General features: G+C 32.2%; 1 protein-coding gene across 1 annotated transcript in view; it reads left to right on the top strand.

Moving 5' to 3' along the window:
• FANCI (Fanconi anemia complementation group I) overlaps nt 1-3,923 on the top strand; it is a 95,645-nt gene extending 91,722 nt beyond the window's left edge. The window contains exon 25 of the mRNA XM_075367130.1: nt 2,347-3,923. Within this exon, the coding sequence (XP_075223245.1) occupies nt 2,347-2,439 (93 nt within the window). The 3' untranslated portion in view covers nt 2,440-3,923. The remainder of the gene's footprint in view (nt 1-2,346) is intronic.
• The last annotated feature ends 15,933 nt before the right edge of the window (nt 3,924-19,856 follow it).

Here is a 19,856-nt window from a genome sequence, read left to right as displayed (position 1 = left end):
GATAATATTTTTAGATGAAAATTTGGTCCACTTCAAGCTGCTCTAGAATCCAATCAGCAAACGGTCTATGCAAGTATGGTCGGTCCCATTGCTTTAATTCTTAATCACGTGAATCTTGTATGGGTTTAAAGTAAGATCTGTACACAAAATTCACAATGTTGTTGAATAAAAGCCCGCCTGATACTTGTGAACAATGTGGAACCAAAAAATTTTGATTTTCACAAACACTTGCACTTAAGCAACAATATTCTCAAGACTCTTTGAATATCTTAATCAAATGATGAACTGTGCTTTTGTTTGGCTGATTTTGTACACCATAAATATCACAAAGTGCAAGATACGTAGCTGTAACCGTTTCCATATTTTCATAATAAATTTTTATGATTTGTAAATGATATTGAGGCAAATTGCATTCCATGATGATTTTTCATAAACTACTGGAAACAAATAAGGCCTGAAAGTGTTTTTTAAAAATCATTACCACCGCAATCTATCAATTTTTTGCAATCAATTCTAATGATCCCTAAGATAGTTTCAGATGAAATTACTGGGCTAAAATATTAGTGCTCACACTATTATAAATTTTATCTGTTGTACTCAATATACACCGAAGTGATTTTCTTGAAACAGAATATGTTCAGGCTGGCTATAGATATTCACAATTTTAACAAATAACTATTGCACCTGATATTAATATAAAGAATGTATTTATTACTGATGTGTAATACATGTTACGACAAATTAATACTTAAATAGTAATAATAATGAATAGGTTCATGAATGTTTTGATTTTCTTGTCTTTTTAACCTCACTGAGTCACTGTCCTTCATCAACTAACCAGCCAAACAACAGTACAGTTCATTGCCACTAAATCTCACTTCCACTACATCACAGCCAACTGAATTAAATGAATTTTTATTTTCAGTAGAATAAAAATTTTATATTCTGCATTAAAGGATTTTTGCACATTACAGTTATAAATAAACTCTGTAATTTTTTTTAACATTGATTCATGCTGATATTTTCATACTTGAAATTGACTACATACACTTTATTTTAAGGTTAAAGTTAAAAACATCTTAGATGTATCTGAATCAGCTTTTCCTGTAAATCAAATTTCTTCAGGATTTAGGAAGCCCTGAATGTTATGTTGTTGGTTGTGGTGCTGATGTTTAAAATAGTTTTTGAAGGTATTACGAATTTCATGATTTATTTGAAGATTGTATGTAAAAAAATTAAATTATGTTTCTTCATTTAGAATGTTGTTTGTGTTTGTAGATTTTGTATTTTACGTGTTTGTATGTTTTGAGCTGCTCAAGTACATCTAGTTATGTCTTATTTATGTTAGATTTCAATGTTTATTGATATTTGTATATGTGTGAATTTTTCAGTAAGGTAATTTGTGAAAGTGGATTCAGTGGTGGAATGATATGTTTTTTATAATGTGTTCTTTACATGATTGTGAAAAACTGCACCTTGTTTGTCCTATGTAGAACTTATAATTAGAGAAGTCACTTTGTAAACTTTTGTTAAATTAAACTTGTGTTCAGTTTATACAGGGTATGTTTTAAATTATATATTGTATTGTATTACTGCTGAATTCTATTGTACTTAAGCATAATTAATAATGTTGACCGTGATGGAAGGTAGCACCTCTGTCTTTCATCTAGATGTTTCTAGTTTCAAATCACAGTTAGACATGGCATTTTCATATCTTACAAAATTTACGTGACATCAAGAAACTGTGAACTGGATGTTAGTCTCCTGTTATTAAAAAATTTATTTCAAGTGGTGAAACAAATGAAAACAGAAAAAAGTCAGACTATTATTTTTCTATAAGCTTTCTGTGGACCTGTTTATAACAATTTCTGCTTTTTCTCAGATGTTTATCATCTACTGATTTAAATAATGTGTTATTTTGTTGACAACAAAATGCTTAATATCTTATTCTTAAATAAAATAGAATATAATTTGATTAAATTCATCTACAAAGCTGTGACTAAATACTTTTAAAGGCCACTATTTTGAAACTTTTGAAGGTAGAATTTTCAAACTTTTTTTTTTTGTAAAAGATGATAGCTAAATAAATGTAAAGCAAATTCTGTTAAAATATCATAACTCATTCCTTAGGTATAGATTTTTATTAAAAAAATAAAATATGGCTATCAGATAGAAAAAAGAGCAAGATAGATAAACATAACCATTTGTTTATTTTAATGACTCAAATCAGTTGCTTAAGTTTTGCATATATTTCAGAACATCCTGAAATCAGTTTTTATTAAAGAACAGTTTTTTTTATAAATATTTTTTAATGTTTATTTTATGGAATTTTAATTTTTTTTCTAGTCATTAGAAGATGATCCTGAGGAAGAAGCTGATGTTAGTACAACCAGTGATAGTGCTTCTACCCAGCCTCGTAAGAAACAACGAAGATCATGATTTGTTACGAAGTTTACTCTAAATTATTTTATAAACATGTTTATAAAACTGTTTTTTTGTTACGTATTTAAAGATCTATTTAAGTTATACAGCAGAGTTTTCAGCTCAGTTTAAACTACAAAAGTAACAAAGTTTTCTTCAACCAACATTATATTCATTGCATATTAAGATGTGAATTGCGCTTAATATTCTTTTCATTTACAGTCACAAACAAAATCTCTTAATTTTTGTTACTGTGTAAGCAATTTTATCAATCAGTATTGGCAAATGGAAGTAATGAGATAGCAGTTTATATTATGGCTGCCTTGATAAGAGTTTCTCTGATATTATTCTATTTTATTTAGATTAATTCTGCATTTGGGGCTAGGCCCCGTACAAAAGGTACTACAATAAAGGTGTTCAAGATATAAAACATAATGTGTAAAGAATAGACAATATAGTATAGTTAAATAACATGAACTTTAACTTATAAATTAAATAAACGTAAAATTTTATCAGTTCTCTATTTTCCACTACTGCCACTACTTCATACCGTTTATTATATTATGCTATCTATTGTTCCTATATTGGAATATATTAAAAGTTTTTTTTTTTTTAACCTTTACCTAGTGTTTCCAATAACAAATTCTGAATAAAAATAAACAATTAGCATCAATCCTCAACATAAACTTTCAGTTTTATCTTTAATTTTATATGCATACTGTATTCCACGTATATATATATATATATAAACTAGCAAAAAAGTTTAAATATTAAAATGATCTACTGTTTTGATTTATTCAAAGCAGTATGCCTTTATAAACACAATACATACACACATATGTGTATTTCACACACACATACCTGTGTGTACATGCGTGTGTGTGTGTATGTTTCACATTCATAAAGGAAATTTATTCTTATTTATAATAATTGTGTACATTGTCATGTAAATCAAGCATTATTGTCATTAAAACTGTTATGCAATGTTATTGTGGCATGTACATATAATACTTATTTAGATTATTTACATATTTTGTTACACAATACACAATCAGTGTATCAAAGTACTAGCTGACAGTATTACATGATTGCTCAATGAATGCTGAATAACAAAGGTAACTCCCACAGCATAGTAAATTGCTCTTAAAAATTTTAATTTTGTACAAATAGATATCATTAATTTTTAATAAATTAAAACCTCCCCAAACAAGAATCTGACAGGACCGAGTAAGAATTCCGTTTTGAAGAGTTTTTAAAGATTGAGCTAATTTATCATGAGGTCCTGTGCTATGAATTTACAAATGTAAAATGAAGTTAGATGAGGATAAATGCTTGGAATAATCCGGAAATTATACTGCATATAAAGAACATTAACCAATAATTTAAAAAATTGTTCAGTTACACTAAAAGAGATTTTTTATTTTTACAAGTTAGTAATTTTTCATTTGTTACGTTTATACTTAGCCTAAAAATAAAATAAAATCATTTTTTTAAATAATCAAGTACAGTTTTGTTTCAATAATTTACCCTTGGAACTTTCGTTTTCAATAATTTATACACTTCCATTTCAAGTATAAACTTCAGTAATACAACTAAATAAAAAAACTTCACTTAGCCTAAAACACAACATGATCTAACACTAATTCTAAAATAAAATCACTTTCAAAAATAATCAAGTACAGGTTTCTGTTTCAATAATTTACTCTTGGAACTTTCATTTTCAATAATATTTCTAGCGATTAACAAATTCTGTTGCAAATCATCGCTGTTATGAATTGCGAATTCTTCCGGCTGTGCAACCATACCCAATGCTTCTCTGAAACTTAATTTTGTTTTCTGTGCCCTTATTTTTCTGAACTTTCATTAATCTTGCTAGTTTTAGAGAAAATAATTTCATCTAGCTCTAAAATCCTTCTCCGGTTACCAAATCACTATCCCATTTGTCACTATTAAATCACTATCAATACCAGAAGTATCCATACCTTAATGCTTCCAGAACAGTTATGCGTCAGTTCTTGAACAGATGAACATGAATCCAATAAATAAATAAATATCCAATAAATTTAATTTATCCAGTTGCTAATACAAAGTTGTAATTTATCTTTTGTAAGTAAAATAACATAATGGTAAATAAATATTCAACAGTTATATTTCATCTATTTTTTCAGGATATACAATATGTTAATATTAATTTGTATAATTTTCAAATTCAAAACTTGCAGATATTCATTTGCGATTTCCCGTTATTTATTTTGATAACCTCATGCTACTATATAACATTCAGTCATTTTTATTGATCTGCTGAATCTTAATTATATAGACATGTGAAATGTCTATTACCCAAACGTATCAGAATGCTTTTTTAAGGTGGTTTACTAGCAGTAGTCACGTCTCAAGAAAATTAAGGAAAGATTTCAGGATGCAATTAAAGACAAAAAAATGTATATATATTTTCATTATAAATTAATACTGATTAATAACGGGTCCGCCACGGGAAACGGACGTTTTTTAAGTTGGTATTAAGCATCCGGTAGGAGTTGGAGAGGGGAGCCAAGGCCGGCGCGTCACTCGTCTGACCTTGCAGTTTATGCTTGTTCATTGTTTAGTTGCCATCGTTCCTCTTTGGAATGTAGAGCATCGCGTTTTCGTGTATGACAGTTTTGTGCGGAGCGGCGAATCAGTTACGGAAGTTCTCTTTCGTCGAAGGTTTAACGTTCCTCGGCATGAAGATATACCGAGGCCGGAACACCATTTGGGTTAATGCCCTTCGTAGTGGAGGTAGTCTAATGAAAAGGCAGCCACCGGGACCACGTCGCACAGTTCTAACTCCGGAGAACGTGGAACGTGTAAGACAGGCTGTTTTAACTAGTCCAAGACGTTCAGTTTGTAGGCATTCTGCAGCACTACGAGTATCCAATAGTTCAGTGCGGCGAATTCTACACCGAGATTTAGGTTTTCACCCTTATAAAATGTCAGTTGTGCACAAGTTAACAGAGGGCGACTACCCACAACGTGCAGCTTTTGCTGAAGCGATGCTCCAAATTTTGGAAGATGAGCCCAATGCGATTTTGATAATGAGCGACGAGGCTCATTTTCATCTCAATGGTGTTGTGAATCGTCAAAACTTCCGATACTGGGCGTGTGTGAATCAACGCACTTTACATGAATTACCATTACACAACCCCAAAGTTACGGTGTGGTGCGGCGTCGGGAAATTTGGTATCGTGGGGCCCTACTTTTTTGAGGAAAAAGGGAATGTAACGGTAACAGCTGATCGTTACGTCAGTTCTTGAAAACTGAGCTGAGACGACGACGAATCAATCTGCCAGATGTTTATTTTCAACAGGATGGAGCTATGGCCCATACTGCCCGAGTGTCGATGGCTGCTGTTAGACAAATGTTCCCTAATCGCGTTATCCCCAGATTCGGTGATCTGCATTGGCCCCCTCACTCCTCGCTCACCAGACCTTTCGATGTCTGATTTTTTCTTATGGGGTATTTAGTCTTTGGTGTATGAAACCAAACCTCGTACATTGGCCGAACTGCGACAAGCGATAGAGCAGAACATCGCTCAGATCGATCGTCAACTATTGGAGAGAGTGGAGGCTAACTTCAGAGAGCGTCTCCACATTTGTCAGCGTGAAAATGGACACCATCTTAACGATATTATTTTTCGTACATAGGTAAGTCAAACTGCATATTCTCAGAAACTTATTTCTGCCAATAAATTATTATTTAACCTTAAAATAGTGGAGTGTCGTTAATTTGTAAAACGTCCGTTTCCCGTGGCGGACCCTATATTATTGTTTTGCTGTTTAACACACATGTACGTCATTAAACACAGTAAAACTACATCATATATTTCTACTTTAAAATCGCAATTCACTTTGCAAATGGTACGGTTTTTATATGCAAAACAAATAGCGTAACGAACTGGATGGTATATTCTGAAAGTAATAATCTAAAATATATTAGATAAAATTTTTGGAAAGATAAAATTCCACAGTAGTTATTGAATGCTTTTAAAATTTCAAACTGGTAATCGTAAAAATATATGTGTAAAAAATTTATAAATTTTCAATAAAATTTATAATGGCAAAGGCTAGTGTAAAAATCAATAAACGATTAAATAACGTTAATCATTGGTTTTAGATAATAGTAAAACAATGTGAAAATTTATTCATCATTGGCTCCTTTTAAGAGAGTCACTTAATGTGCATAAAAAGAATGTTATATGACACAAACCTCATTCTTTTTATATACAGAATATAAATATCACTACAACTCACTGGAATCGGAAATGGATTTTTTCAGAAATGAGAATTAAATTTATAATTCAAGTATTTTTTTTTTTTTATTAATCGAGAAAAGCTAAATATCTGTAGCGGGTTTAATTTTTATTGTTCACCGAAAAAAAAAGTCGGTCTATACAACGGTCCAGTAACAAAAAAGTAATGTTGCCAATTTTACAAAATTATACGATGCAGTATTCAGTTTTACTAAAGATTCACCAGAGGGAACACAGAGTAACTGGAAATTTGGTGGTAAGGCCCGTAAAACTCGACTTACTGATCACTGGTCTCGGTAAATGTACAAAATAGGACCTAAACAATGGATATAGAAACTTCCTTGGTAATCGTTACATTAACAATTCTAAAATATAAATAAAAAATAATTGTCTCATTAGAAAACCGTATTTAAACATTTTTGAAGACCGTTAAGGAATGTGTTTTCTCAGAATACGTAATTTTACTGTATAAAATTGAGGAGAAATAAAATGTTGACAATCGGGATTTGAATAAATTTCATTTATCCAGTTGCTGATTGGAAGTTGTAATTTATCTTTGTAGGTAAAATACATTATAGTAAAGAAATGTTCATCGGTTATACTTCATCTATTTTTTCAGGATTTACAATATAAGTTAAATATTAATTTCTATAATTTTCGTATTCAAAACTTACAGATATTCATTTCCGATTACCCGTTATTTATATTGATAATCTCGTGCTACTATACAATATTCAGTCTTTTTTATTGATCTTTATTTTAATAATATAGACAACTGAAATGTCTAATATCTAAACGCATCAGAATGCTTTTTTAAGTCGTCACTATTAATCGGTGTAATAAAAATTCAATGCCGGTGTAATTTTTCGTGTTTGTGTTAACTTGACCGCTAATTACTTGCCAAAAGCTACAGAATTATTAAAAAAAAATAATAAAATTACATTTCAATCATATTGTATCCAAAAAAAATACAAACAAATATTAACAGATCCATTTATATGAAACCCAAATCTTCATCTAAAGTTATATGTGTATTTTACCTACATTATTACATCTTAACTTTCAGTTTTCACCAAAACGAAACGTAATATAACTGAGCAAACTCTTTAACGGTATACTTGCTTCTTTGTACGTTGTCTGATTTGAACATCGCTATTAGTTATCTCTCAAAAATTATAAATTTTACACAATTGTTACAAAATAGCTGATGTTTTACAAAATAAATTTAATTTGTACAACAGTTTTATTATAGGTCCCCGAAGGGGAGTCTTATTCTTTAAGACTTTGGGGGTTGGCGTCCCCACGGGCCTAGCCTCTGCAGCTTTTCTTCCCACTACACACTTAGCTGCAGAATACTTTTCACTATACACATATACTACACCAAGTACACTACATGAATTACAACATATACATTTACTCGACTACACAACAACATCCAACACAGTTTTCTCTTTCACTTACACTTGGTGGTGTTGCGACATCGTACGAAATGCAACCGTAACCCAAGGTGGGAACTATCGTGCCGATCGGTGAATGGCTTTACGTAGTGAATCTCGAACGATGTCCACTAGAGCAAACCTAGTTGTATGCAGTAAATTCTGTGATGGTTGGTGGTCCATCTGCAAAAACCACCATTTTAAGTCTGGTGAACAGGCCTCGGTCAGCTTCGTCTGACGAGGATAATTTTACTACAGCCGACGAGGGTGGTGTTAGGTGCAAGAATGTTCGCTTTGTTGTTGTTAGGAATAATCAGGAGGGTGGCTCCCTTCAAAAGGTCTCACCTTTCTTGGTTAATAAATGCATCACAGGATGTATTGGTTCTCCGAGGAACATTAGAAAATTACGTGATGGGACAATTTTGGTGAAGACATATAACGACGAGCAGAGTCGGTCTTTGTTACGTCTGACCAATATGGGCGGCATAGTCGTAAGTACGACATGCCACAAGACCCTAAATACCAGCCGAGGGGTGATTTTTTGTCGTGACCTGGAAATGAATTTGAGGGAAATTGCTGATGAGCTTAGTACTCAAGGTGTTGTAGAGGTGAAACGTATGATGAAATGGAAGAACTGACGTTCAGTATTCCTGTTCCTCCAGAGAGAATTAAGGTGGGTTACCTCTCCGTTCGGGTACGCCAGTTCATTCCCAACCCACGGCGGTGTTTCAGGTGTCAAAGGTACGGTCACACTACAGCATCTTGCTCGAGGTCGGAGATCTGTGCTCGATGGGCTACCGAAGGCCACAGTGACGCTAACTGCGAGGAAAGAGAAAAATGTGCGAACTGCAATGGTTCGCATACGGCCCGCTCCCGAGATTGCCCAACCTTTAAGGAAGAGAAGGCGATTCTCAAAATCTGTACTGAGCAGAAACTATCTTGCCTGGCTGCACGCAGGGAGTATATAGGAAGGTAGTTAACTCACAGAACCTCGTTCAACCTGATGTGTCCTTCGCCACTGCTGCGTCAAAACAGACTGCTTCACATGTTCATACTCCACAGTGCGGATCCTGCACGGAACTTAAGAAACTCGTTCAGATCCTTTCTGATCAGATTACTTCGCTTACGGCCACTATTTCCGGGCTGACAAGGATGACTGAAATGTCCTGCGTCGCAATAACTGAATCCAACAGTGTGGTCCGCACAAAAGCTCCTGCTCCCATGCTGCCGACAGACACTATTTTCGGGTGAGTGAAAAGTCCTGCGTCGCAATGACTGAATCCAACAGTGTGGTCCATACAACAGTTCCTGCTCCCAAAGTGCTGCCGGTACGGGCAGAGGCTACCACAGCTGGCAGTAAGCCAACTAACAAGGTCCCCACAAAAGTAACCCACATGACCACCCCCTTTTCAGGTTGCCAGGGCAATCTATTCTCGGTCTCGTCGATGAGGGAGAACTCCTTACATCATCTTCGGCTGTACCAAATCCTTTAGCGAATTCTTTCCGCTCGGTGTCTCTCACTTCATCATATAGTAACGAATTTCAGAGGTACATACAAAGCACAGATGGAAATCTTGGCGTTAAATATTGGTGTTTCGGTTGGTGAGTTGAACGCTCCATTCTTACTTAAAGAATTGTTGCACGCACTTAAGAACTCACGTGACACTTCCCCTGGACCAGATAACGTTCGCCTTTGTATGCTTTCGCACCTTCCTAACTCAGCACTACAACGTCTTTTAAGTATTTACAATGGTTTATTCTCCGGACAAGTCTTTCTGCCCGGCTGGTCAGAAGCATTTATTATACCAGTACTAAAGCCTGGTAAAGAGAAAACCGATCCCTTAAGCTACCGCCCTATTTCTTTAACAAGCGTATTGTGTAAAATAATGGAGAGGATGGTGAACCCGCAGGCTTGTATGGTACTTAGAGAAATATGGCTTTCTTTCTTCGGAACAGTGTGGTTTCCGACAGGGGAGATCTTTCATTGACCATTTGGTATCGATGGAGACAGCCATACAAAACGCCTTCCTGAACCGCCAACACCTCGTTGCTATCTTCTTCGATATAAAAAAGGCGTACGACACGGCCTGGCGACGTGACATTCTTAACACCCTTAAGAGGTGGGGGATCACTGGCAAAATGCTTGCTTTTATCCGGGGATTCTTGAATCACCGGACGTTTCGTGTTCGTGTAGACGATTCACTTTCAGACAGTGTCGTCTCGGAAAATGGGGTACCTCAAGGTAGTGTATTGAGTGCCACCTTGTTTTCTGTGGCCATAATCAGCATTACCAATTGTGTGCGGGCTCCTGTCTCTTGTTCTCTTTTCGTTGATGATTTTGTTATTTACGTTGCGAGCCGCTCTACACCCACTGCGGAGCGACTGCTACAGAACACTATATTTCGCCTTGAGGCTTGGTCAGGAACTACTGGTTCCACATTTTCACCCGACAAGACGAAATGTGTAGTCTTTTCTCGGCTACGGAACCTTTCTAATCCGCGGATTTTTCTGAACAGAGAGCTTATTGCTGTCTCTACTTACGTCAGGTTTCTGGGTTTACTTTTTGATAGCCGTCTTACCTGGATTAAACATGTAAAGGAATTGAGGACAAAATGTTTCAAACTTTTAGATATGATGCGGGTCCTTAGTAACACCAACTGGGGGATAGACGAGACCAGCTTTTGTTGACTTATTTTGCCCGTCTCAGCGGACAGCCGAATCACCCAGTTTTTGACCCAGTTCTTAAGAATCCTAATATGAGGGGGTATGAGGACCGTCCACGTTGTACTGCGCCTGTGGGTGTCCGTACACGACGTCTGTTGCAGCGTATGAGTGTTGCCTCTCCCTCGTTCTTTCCATCTTGTCCGTACTCGAACCCCCCATGGAGAATAAACCATGTAAATTTTACGTTTTCCAGTTTCTCCTCGCCAAGTCGGACCCAGGCGTGGTGATATATACTGATGGGTCGAAGCATGGCGGTAACGTTGGTTGTGCTTTTGTTATCAATGAACAGTCCTATATGTTTGGCCTACCCGGTGTTACGAGTGTGTTCACCGCGGAACTACTCGCTGTGGATAGGGCTCAAGTATCGTTGGCCCTAAATATAGGAGCATTCTTATTTGCAGTAACTCGTACAGTGCTCTCCAGGCGTTGGAAAACCTTTATTCCAAACATCCTGTCGTCATTGGCATTTATGATAAACTCGCTGAGTTAAATAAACGCAACAGGAAGGTAGGTTTTTGTTGGATCCCCAGCCACGTTGGAATTCTAGGTAACGAAAGAGCAGATTCTGCTGCCAAGGAAGCGTGTATTCAGCCTCCTTTCACCACCTGAGTTAGTACCTTTAATCATATAAAACAATCACTGCGAGCAAGCTGGCAAAGTGACTGGATTGCTACCGTCGATAATAAACCCCGACGGATTAAGGATTCAGTGTTGCCATGGGGCTCCTCTTGCAGAAACTCTCGTCGTGAGGAAGTGGTCCTCTGCCGGTTACGGTTGGGACATACGAGGATCACACACGAATACCTAATGTCAGGATTAGACCCACCCCTGTGCACACGATGCAACTGCCGCATGACTGCACCACATTCTCGTGGACTGCATGTGTTATGCGTCGTCAGTTTAGTACACCCGGAAACATCCGTGATATCTTGTGCGACGATAGCGGGATTTTGGAACGGGTGTTTCTCTTTTTGTTACTGCAAAGAATTTAATATGCTCATATATGTTTTTCTGTATGAACAGTTTTTAAATAATTTTAACCTTTATTTTCAATTTGATTTTGGTTCTATGTATTTAATTTTACTGTCCGGGGAGGAGATTTTTGCACAACCCATCGGAGTTAGGTAAGTTTTATATACTTTCTTTAATCTATTATTTTAACTTTTACGTTTTATCAACTTTGTCTGTGGTATTAGTTTTGAGTTTTATTTTGCCTTCTTAGCTTGTTTTAGTAAATTTTTATTATATGATTGGTATTACGTTTACGCCTTGTATAGTTTATTATTTCGGAGTTATTTTACCCTTTTCCTAATAGCTACCGGGCGATGATAACGCCCAGGCGTTTTTCGCCTACAAACAACAACAAAAAAAAAAATGAATTATAGGTCGCAAACAAGTTAAGACCAACCTGATGGATTGGTAAACTCGTCGTCGTAAATGAACTGATTTTGAAGTCGAAGTTCTCAGGTTCAAATCCTAATAATGGTAGTTACTTTTATTCGAATTTGAATACTAGAACGTGGTTACCGGTGTTCTTTGGTGGTTAGGTTTCAATTAACCATAATCAATTGAGTTTGTTCAAGAATACAAATTTACCGGTACAGTTACATATCTACATGTATTAATGTTATTTAACAGTTTCTGCAAAACAGAAGGTTATATTTATCATTTCTCAACGGTTGTTTTTAATATTTTATCGAAATAAATATTCTGCTTAAAGATGATTTTTAAAATAAAAATGTCAAATGTTAAGAAATTAAATAAATAAGAGAAAGATACATAACTATTCTAAAGTTTTTCATGTAATTAGATATGACTAATCGTCTACTAAATTGCCACTTTTATTTTATACTTTAATATAGAGTATAAGAAAATTCATACGACGAATTAAACAGAAATTTATGATTATAAATAAAGTATATTTAATCTAGTATCAAAAATAAATTAATTTTATGTAACCAATATAAAATAAATATATATTTATAATAAATCCATAATGCATGCATTCATATCAAAGCACAAACACATTAATAAAAACCGACTGACTACACGCAACAATAGTTCAAATTAAATTGTACGCAGTACTCGACGAGTTGCTCTCTACTAAGACGAAAATTGCCGAACGAAGTAATCACGAGAACAACATAGCGTTCATACACGGATTTAATAACATAAATTTTGATAAAACTAATATTTATGGAGATATTGTAATTTGCGAAGTTACTTAAGTCCTTATTTTTTGCTAACACTATACATACAGAGTGTTTCTAAAATGACGTTTTATATATATATAAAAATTGTGAAGCCCAGGTGTACGCTGATGCAATGTACAAGAAGCTTGACACAAATCATCAGCAATTTCTTCAAAGTAATAATAGTAATGTTTTTAAGTGGGCTGATACAAATTTTGTGCCGTTTTTTGTTAAGAAAATTAAATTTGTTTCCTTTTCTAGAAAAACTAATATTTCCTTTTTTAATCGATTGGGTACTGTTCCTCTTATGTTGTCATAGAAAGGGAAGTTAGTATGAGAAATCCTGGAAATCATCGATAGTAAACCGCCTTCAAATCAGAAAGTAGAGCATATCACCGGCTACGCGGAGAGAAATCTGCGATTAATTCAGCGGTTAGATAAAGATTCGGGGGAAATTTCGGTTTATCTAATGTTCATCTTCAAAGACACTTTAAATTACCATATTCGACTTCCATTATTTTTGTCGATTACTTCATGCCATCTTAATGGAAATCTTTCTACCTCCCTTCGAATATCTAATAACATTAGATCTCAACAAATCTTTCATCTACGTATCGATAGCGAACTATCTCCTAGTAAAGCGTAACAAAACTCACTAGTAGATTCAAATCAGACATAAATATCTGGAGATACGAGGAGAAAGTTTATTAAATACTATATAGATAGATATACAAATGGCGCACCAAATGATCCAACATTTGATTTTGTTAATAAATATTTATTTGAATTACAATACAGAAAAGTAAAGTACGTGTTTATTATATTCCTTCACATTATGTCCTCTTATCACATGTTCAATAAGTCCACCATTTACTGTTCGAGGATGCTTAAGAAAAATATTTTCCTTTAGAAATCTTCAAAGAAAATAATCTACGGATTGTTCGGGGGCCAGTTTTCATGAAGCACGTATGAATTTTCGTAAGCCCAAAAACGCACATCTTGTTTATTAACAACCCTTGCTGGATGAAAATATCGCCGTACACCGATTCTAACATTTCGTGAACTTCTTTGGCACTCTTTTGCAACTTAAAACAAAACTTAATGTTCAAAATCCATGTTGCGGAGACACGATAAATACAACCTCACTCTAGCGGCTCTGGCAGCTGACTGGCAAGCTCGAACGTGTTACAACTTGCCCCTGCCTGTCTAAGTTGATCACGCTATTGGACAAATTACAGCATATGGATGTAGCGTCGGCAGTTGCCGCTATAAAAATTCATTCACCGTATTTTTTGATCACACCTCGTATATAGATCATTTATATTTTCTCATCGTTTAAGTCTTTCAGCAAACACAGCATAAAATGGCTTTTGCTGTCACTGTTCTTACGTACCGTAGTGATTCCCAAGCTGGCTGGCAGCATTTTTTTCTGACCGTTTACTGCGATAGGGGTTCACTATAAATGGTGGTGGCGGCGAACCGAACGAAAAAAAATTATTATTTTAGTACTTTTCTTTATTTTCCTTCATGTAAATGGTTTTTATTTTAATTTGATCGATAAAAATTTATTTATTTTTATTTTTGAATTTAATATAAAAAATTTATATTTGTTGTTAATTGTTATATGTATATTTAATATATCTTCTTTTTTAGTTGATACAAAATAATATTCGTTAACTGCGATACTGTTATTTTATAAATTTTTTAGTAGTTACGTGTGTATTATAATATAACACGTATTATAATATTTTAACGGATTTATTTAATTAATGTATAAAGGTATGCAAATGTGTATTTATAATTTAAAAATATACAAAGTAATTGCATTTTACAATATCTTTCGTTATTGTTTTTTTAATAAAAAAAAATTATTATTTTCATTATTCTTTTATTATGCGTAATAAAATTATTACTTTATTATCAAAATAATATGTAAAAGCATGTTTTATGCAAAATTTTAACGAAGCATAAATCCTATGAAACGTAAACAAGTTGTATATATTTTTTTTTAAATATGATAAAGTAAATATAGATTACATAAATTGATGATGTTTTACAACGGATATAATTTTGATTTTATAAAAATGTTTCTAATTTATATTTTAAATAATTTTTATTCACAGAGTATCACACAACGAAACGGAGAGAGTTTAAAGATATGTTTTTACAAATAGAAAAAATATATATTATCGTATGTCTGGATGCGCTTTGTTTTAGAGGTTGGAAAAAATATCTTCCAGATATCTTCTTCAACGGTTACTTGAATACAAATCGAAATTTTAATTAATGGCAGATGGTTTAATCGGAAAATTTAATAAAATATGCTCCAGAAAAATTACTGTAAAGCGTACAGTAGAAAAACGTTCTCAAATTATAAATGGAAAATGAATCGTTTTTGGACCCACGTTTATATGAGTGTTTTTTCTATTTTCATTTATATAACACGCCCTGAAATTTTTTTAGTGTTACTTTCCTGGTGAAAATAGCTGGAATATTTATATTAACAGGGAAAGTACGGTGATAAAGTACGGTCGTAAAATGTCAAAACAAGTATCATGGGAAAATGCCATGCCTGACCTGTTTTTGAACCCAGGATCTCCAGATGAAAGGCCTAGACACTACCGCTTGTGTCATCAGAGAGGCCGGTGATATCTAGTCAGGGTTGCAGAAGTTCCCTAAAATCATGTTTAACCTTAAACAGACTTCATTATTTGGGTATAATTGAAGTCCATATTAATTATTTCTAAACAAATCTAATGGGAACAGCACATGACTTTCATGTACGCCTATTAAATTACATTTACACATTTTTTTTAAAATGAAAAGAACATAAAATTCTATTTCATTAATAAATTCTGTTTTTATTTTATTGTTATTATTGAATAATTATATATTGTAATTTTTTTTTACAATCGGAGGTTAATGATTATTAATACATCAATTTATTTAAATTAAAAAAAAGGTGATGGAAGTCTGATTTGAACCGTTATGTCTTCCACTTGTAAGATCCAAATATTTCGTTAATTAAAATCTTATTTGCCAATAAATCTGGAACCACAGAAAATAAGTACCACTTACGATATATCGTTGAAAAACTCTTTATTAGAGCTTATTACAGCAGTCCAAAATTATTTTGGATTTTGGGCTTTTTTGGTCCATTCAACTGCAATCTAAAGGGGAGGTGCACTACTAGACATGACAACAGTCCTAAATCCAAAATTCACCATCCTATCCCTAATTGTTTTTGAGTTAATGCGAGATACATATGTATATACATAACATACAGACTTGATGAAACTAGTCAAAATGGATATTTCAGATCGCAATAGAACAGAGTCATTCAAGCAATTTCCTTCATAGATTTAATTTCAAATTCACATACAAAAACATTAAAATTTAACACTCAGTATTTACTCATCCAATTATCTGGTACATCAATTAGTTTATTGTATACAGTAATTCTGACTAGTTCTTAAATGATTCTAACAGAGTCAGGTAATAAAGAATTACTATTATGAGTTTTCAAATACGTGATGTGATCGGTTTTGTGGTTGATCAGTGATTTGTATATGTTCGGTAGTTTAGCATTTGTTATTTTTTTTCGTGTAATTCTCACATCAATATTGATAGTAAATAAATAAATAAATTTTAGTTTTTATTACATGTTTGCCCTCAAATCTTGCATCCTTAATTTAACATACTTACTGACATTGCCTGTTGATGAAATTTTGTAGTTACTAAGGTTGGATGACAATACAATATTCAACCATTACTTTTGCAAACATCCTGCCGTATGGGGGTAACTTAAGGGGGCGGGTATAAAAAATTTCAAAATTGAAAGGAAGTATTTAATAATTTTTTTAAATATAATTAATATCCAATTGTTTTTATATATTACCTACATCATATTGATTACACTTGTTAAATTAAAAAAAGTTTTTACTGGAAAGTAACAGGTTATAAACGCTTTATTAAAGAACCTAAAAATAAAGATATATTATTTTTTTTTATTTATTAGATGTAAAAAATGTTTCTTACTTTGTTATATTTACTAATCAAACTGATTTTCTATAAATATTAAAGACATATATATATACATGCTATTTATTTCTTGATCGAATACCGACTGGAGCTAGAATTTGTCTATTAAGTAATATCGATAATATGTGAATATATATTGGGGTTTCCTACTTAATTATGTTTCATCCTAAAAGGATGAAACTGAATAAACGTGGATTATTAAATCCCTGTTGTTATATTTAACATGTTGAATAAAAAATACCTACACAGATTCTACTTTCATAATTCTGAGAAAATATATCTTGAATGGCATGTTTAAAGTAAACTTCAAGGAATTAACACTGGAAAAATGGATTTCATGAAGGACAAAACCTTAACATCAGATAGTCATTTATGCAAAATTCACAAAGTTCATATTGATTTGCAGGGATGATATGTTTTCTTAAGCTCCAAATAGAAAAACATACATGGGGTGAGCTTAAGAAGTCAATATTTCACCCCCATTCTTATTATCTGGAACTTATGTATGATCTTCAATTAATTTCATTAACACCATTATTTTTCACTTGTGGTGTAGCCTGCTGATTTTAGGGTTGTTAGATGAATTAAATTGTTAGCAATAAAAAAATTTTTAAATTAATTTTCCTGTAATTTAAGACTAACTTTTTTAATATGACAACGCATAATAACAATGCATTAATTTAAAAAAAGATGGCTTGGAAATATTATGCGCTTGTAATTTATATAAAGTGGTTCATCTTTCCATGTAAAATATATGGATAAGAGTTTACCATTATCATAAGTAAAACTTACTATAGATTGTTATTCCTGTGGAGCGGTTTTGAATTTTACATTTTGTATCAGATTATTTACAGTTTTTAAAAAATTACTACCGTTCATTTTAACAGTTTGTAAAACATTTGGCATGATTAATAGATCATCCTGTGTATTTGTGCCATGTTTATTCATCTGATTATATTTATTTTCTGTTTATACAAAAAGTAGAGTCCCCCAAACTATCTTCTAGACATGACAATTGCTAGTGGTGGGGGAAACTTTAGCCGATAATAGTTACTGATAATACTACTTAATTATAATGGTAGTGAGCAGGTGGGATACAAAATTTTGATATAGATACGAATGGACATAAATTATAGTTTAAAGGTTAGCTACTAAACTTTCCAAATAAATTGGTACTGAAATGTCATTTTTAGATACTGCTTTCTAACTGCTAAATGTAAAGAATTAATGAAATATCTTCTTAAAATAAGAAAGAATTTAACAAAAACAGTACAGAAATTTGGAGATGTAAAAACGAATCAAAAAAGATAGTAATTATTATTTAATAAAAAAGTTATAGTTACTAAGATTTAGTAACTAGAGTTACGATTTAGTACTAGAGGTACTTTAGATTAAGTACTAGAGTAAAGTTATAGTTACTAAGATTGAACCTTCTAGTTGATCTTTATGTCTATGTTGAGTGAACTTCTTTGTGTTATATATATGGTGTAACAATAATATTAAGAAATATTATAATAAATAAAAAAAACAATGTGAACGTGAGCATGTGTGTATATTTTTATAAATATATTACAATTTTTTTTTTTTTTTTTTTTTTTTTTTTTTGTTAAGCATGTAACAATTTCAATATAAAGCAGTTGGTTCAAGCGCGAAATACAAGATGGGGTACCCACAGTTTTGCATTTGAAATATTTGTTTAGTAGATATTAAATATTTGTAAATAATAATATTTAGTAAATATTTGTTTTTTATTTGTAATTTTTTTTTTATTGTAAGGATTTCTTTGACAGTTTTTTTTTTTTTTTTTTTTTTTTTTTTTTGTTATATTCAAAAATTTCTTTTGATGGTAGTTTTTTCTTGTAATTTTTTTTTTTTTAACCAAGATTTCTATTGACGGTAGTATTTTTTTTTTCTTTTTTTTTTTAATTACATTCGACTAGTGTTTCTTTTTAATTTTTTTATAATCATTTATGTAAATTTTCTTTGTAACTATTTCAATATGATGTATGTAGGCAGCAATTTTTTTTTTGGTAGGTAATTTTTTTTTTATGTAAAGTTTCTTTTGTTGGAAGTATTTTCTATTCAATTTCTTTAATGGATTATGTCAATTTTTTTTGTATCGATTTCTTTTGACTGTAGTTATCTCTTTTTTGTAATCATTTATGTCAATATTCTTTGTAAATATTTCAATATGAGATATGTAGAAAGAATTTATTAATTTTTTTTTATTTTTTTTTTTTTTAGTTATGTTACAATTTCATTTGACTTGTTTTCTATTTGTTAAATTTTTGTAATCATTTAATTTAAACTTTTTTTGTTAACTATTTGATTATGATGACAGCAGTAAGCAAATTTCAGAAATTTTTCTTTGTAACTATTTCAATATGAGGTATGTAGGAGGCAATTTTTTTTTTAATTTTTTTTTTTTTATGTAGCAAATTCTTTTGACTGTAGTTTCCTCTTGTTAAAATTTTTGTAATCATTTAATTTAAACATTTTTTGTTAACTATTTGAATATGATGACAGCAGTAGGCAGAAATCATAAATTTTTCTTTGTAACTCAATTTTCTTTGTAACTATTTCAATATGAGGTATGTAGAAAACAATTTTTTTTAACTCTTTTTTTTAACTTTTTTTTTTTTTTTTTATGTTAACGACTTTTATTTTAACCAATTTTTTTTTTTTTTTTTATGTAATGATTTCTTTTAACTGTAGTTTTCTCTTTTTAATTTTTTTTTAATAAATTATGTGAAT

The sequence above is a fragment of the Lycorma delicatula genome, chromosome 5, assembly GCF_047948215.1.
Source record: "Lycorma delicatula isolate Av1 chromosome 5, ASM4794821v1, whole genome shotgun sequence".
In the NCBI taxonomy this organism is placed as follows: Eukaryota; Metazoa; Arthropoda; class Insecta; order Hemiptera; family Fulgoridae; genus Lycorma; species Lycorma delicatula.
The sequence above is the reverse complement of the archived record's forward strand: the minus strand, read 5'-3'. Positions and strand labels throughout refer to the sequence as shown.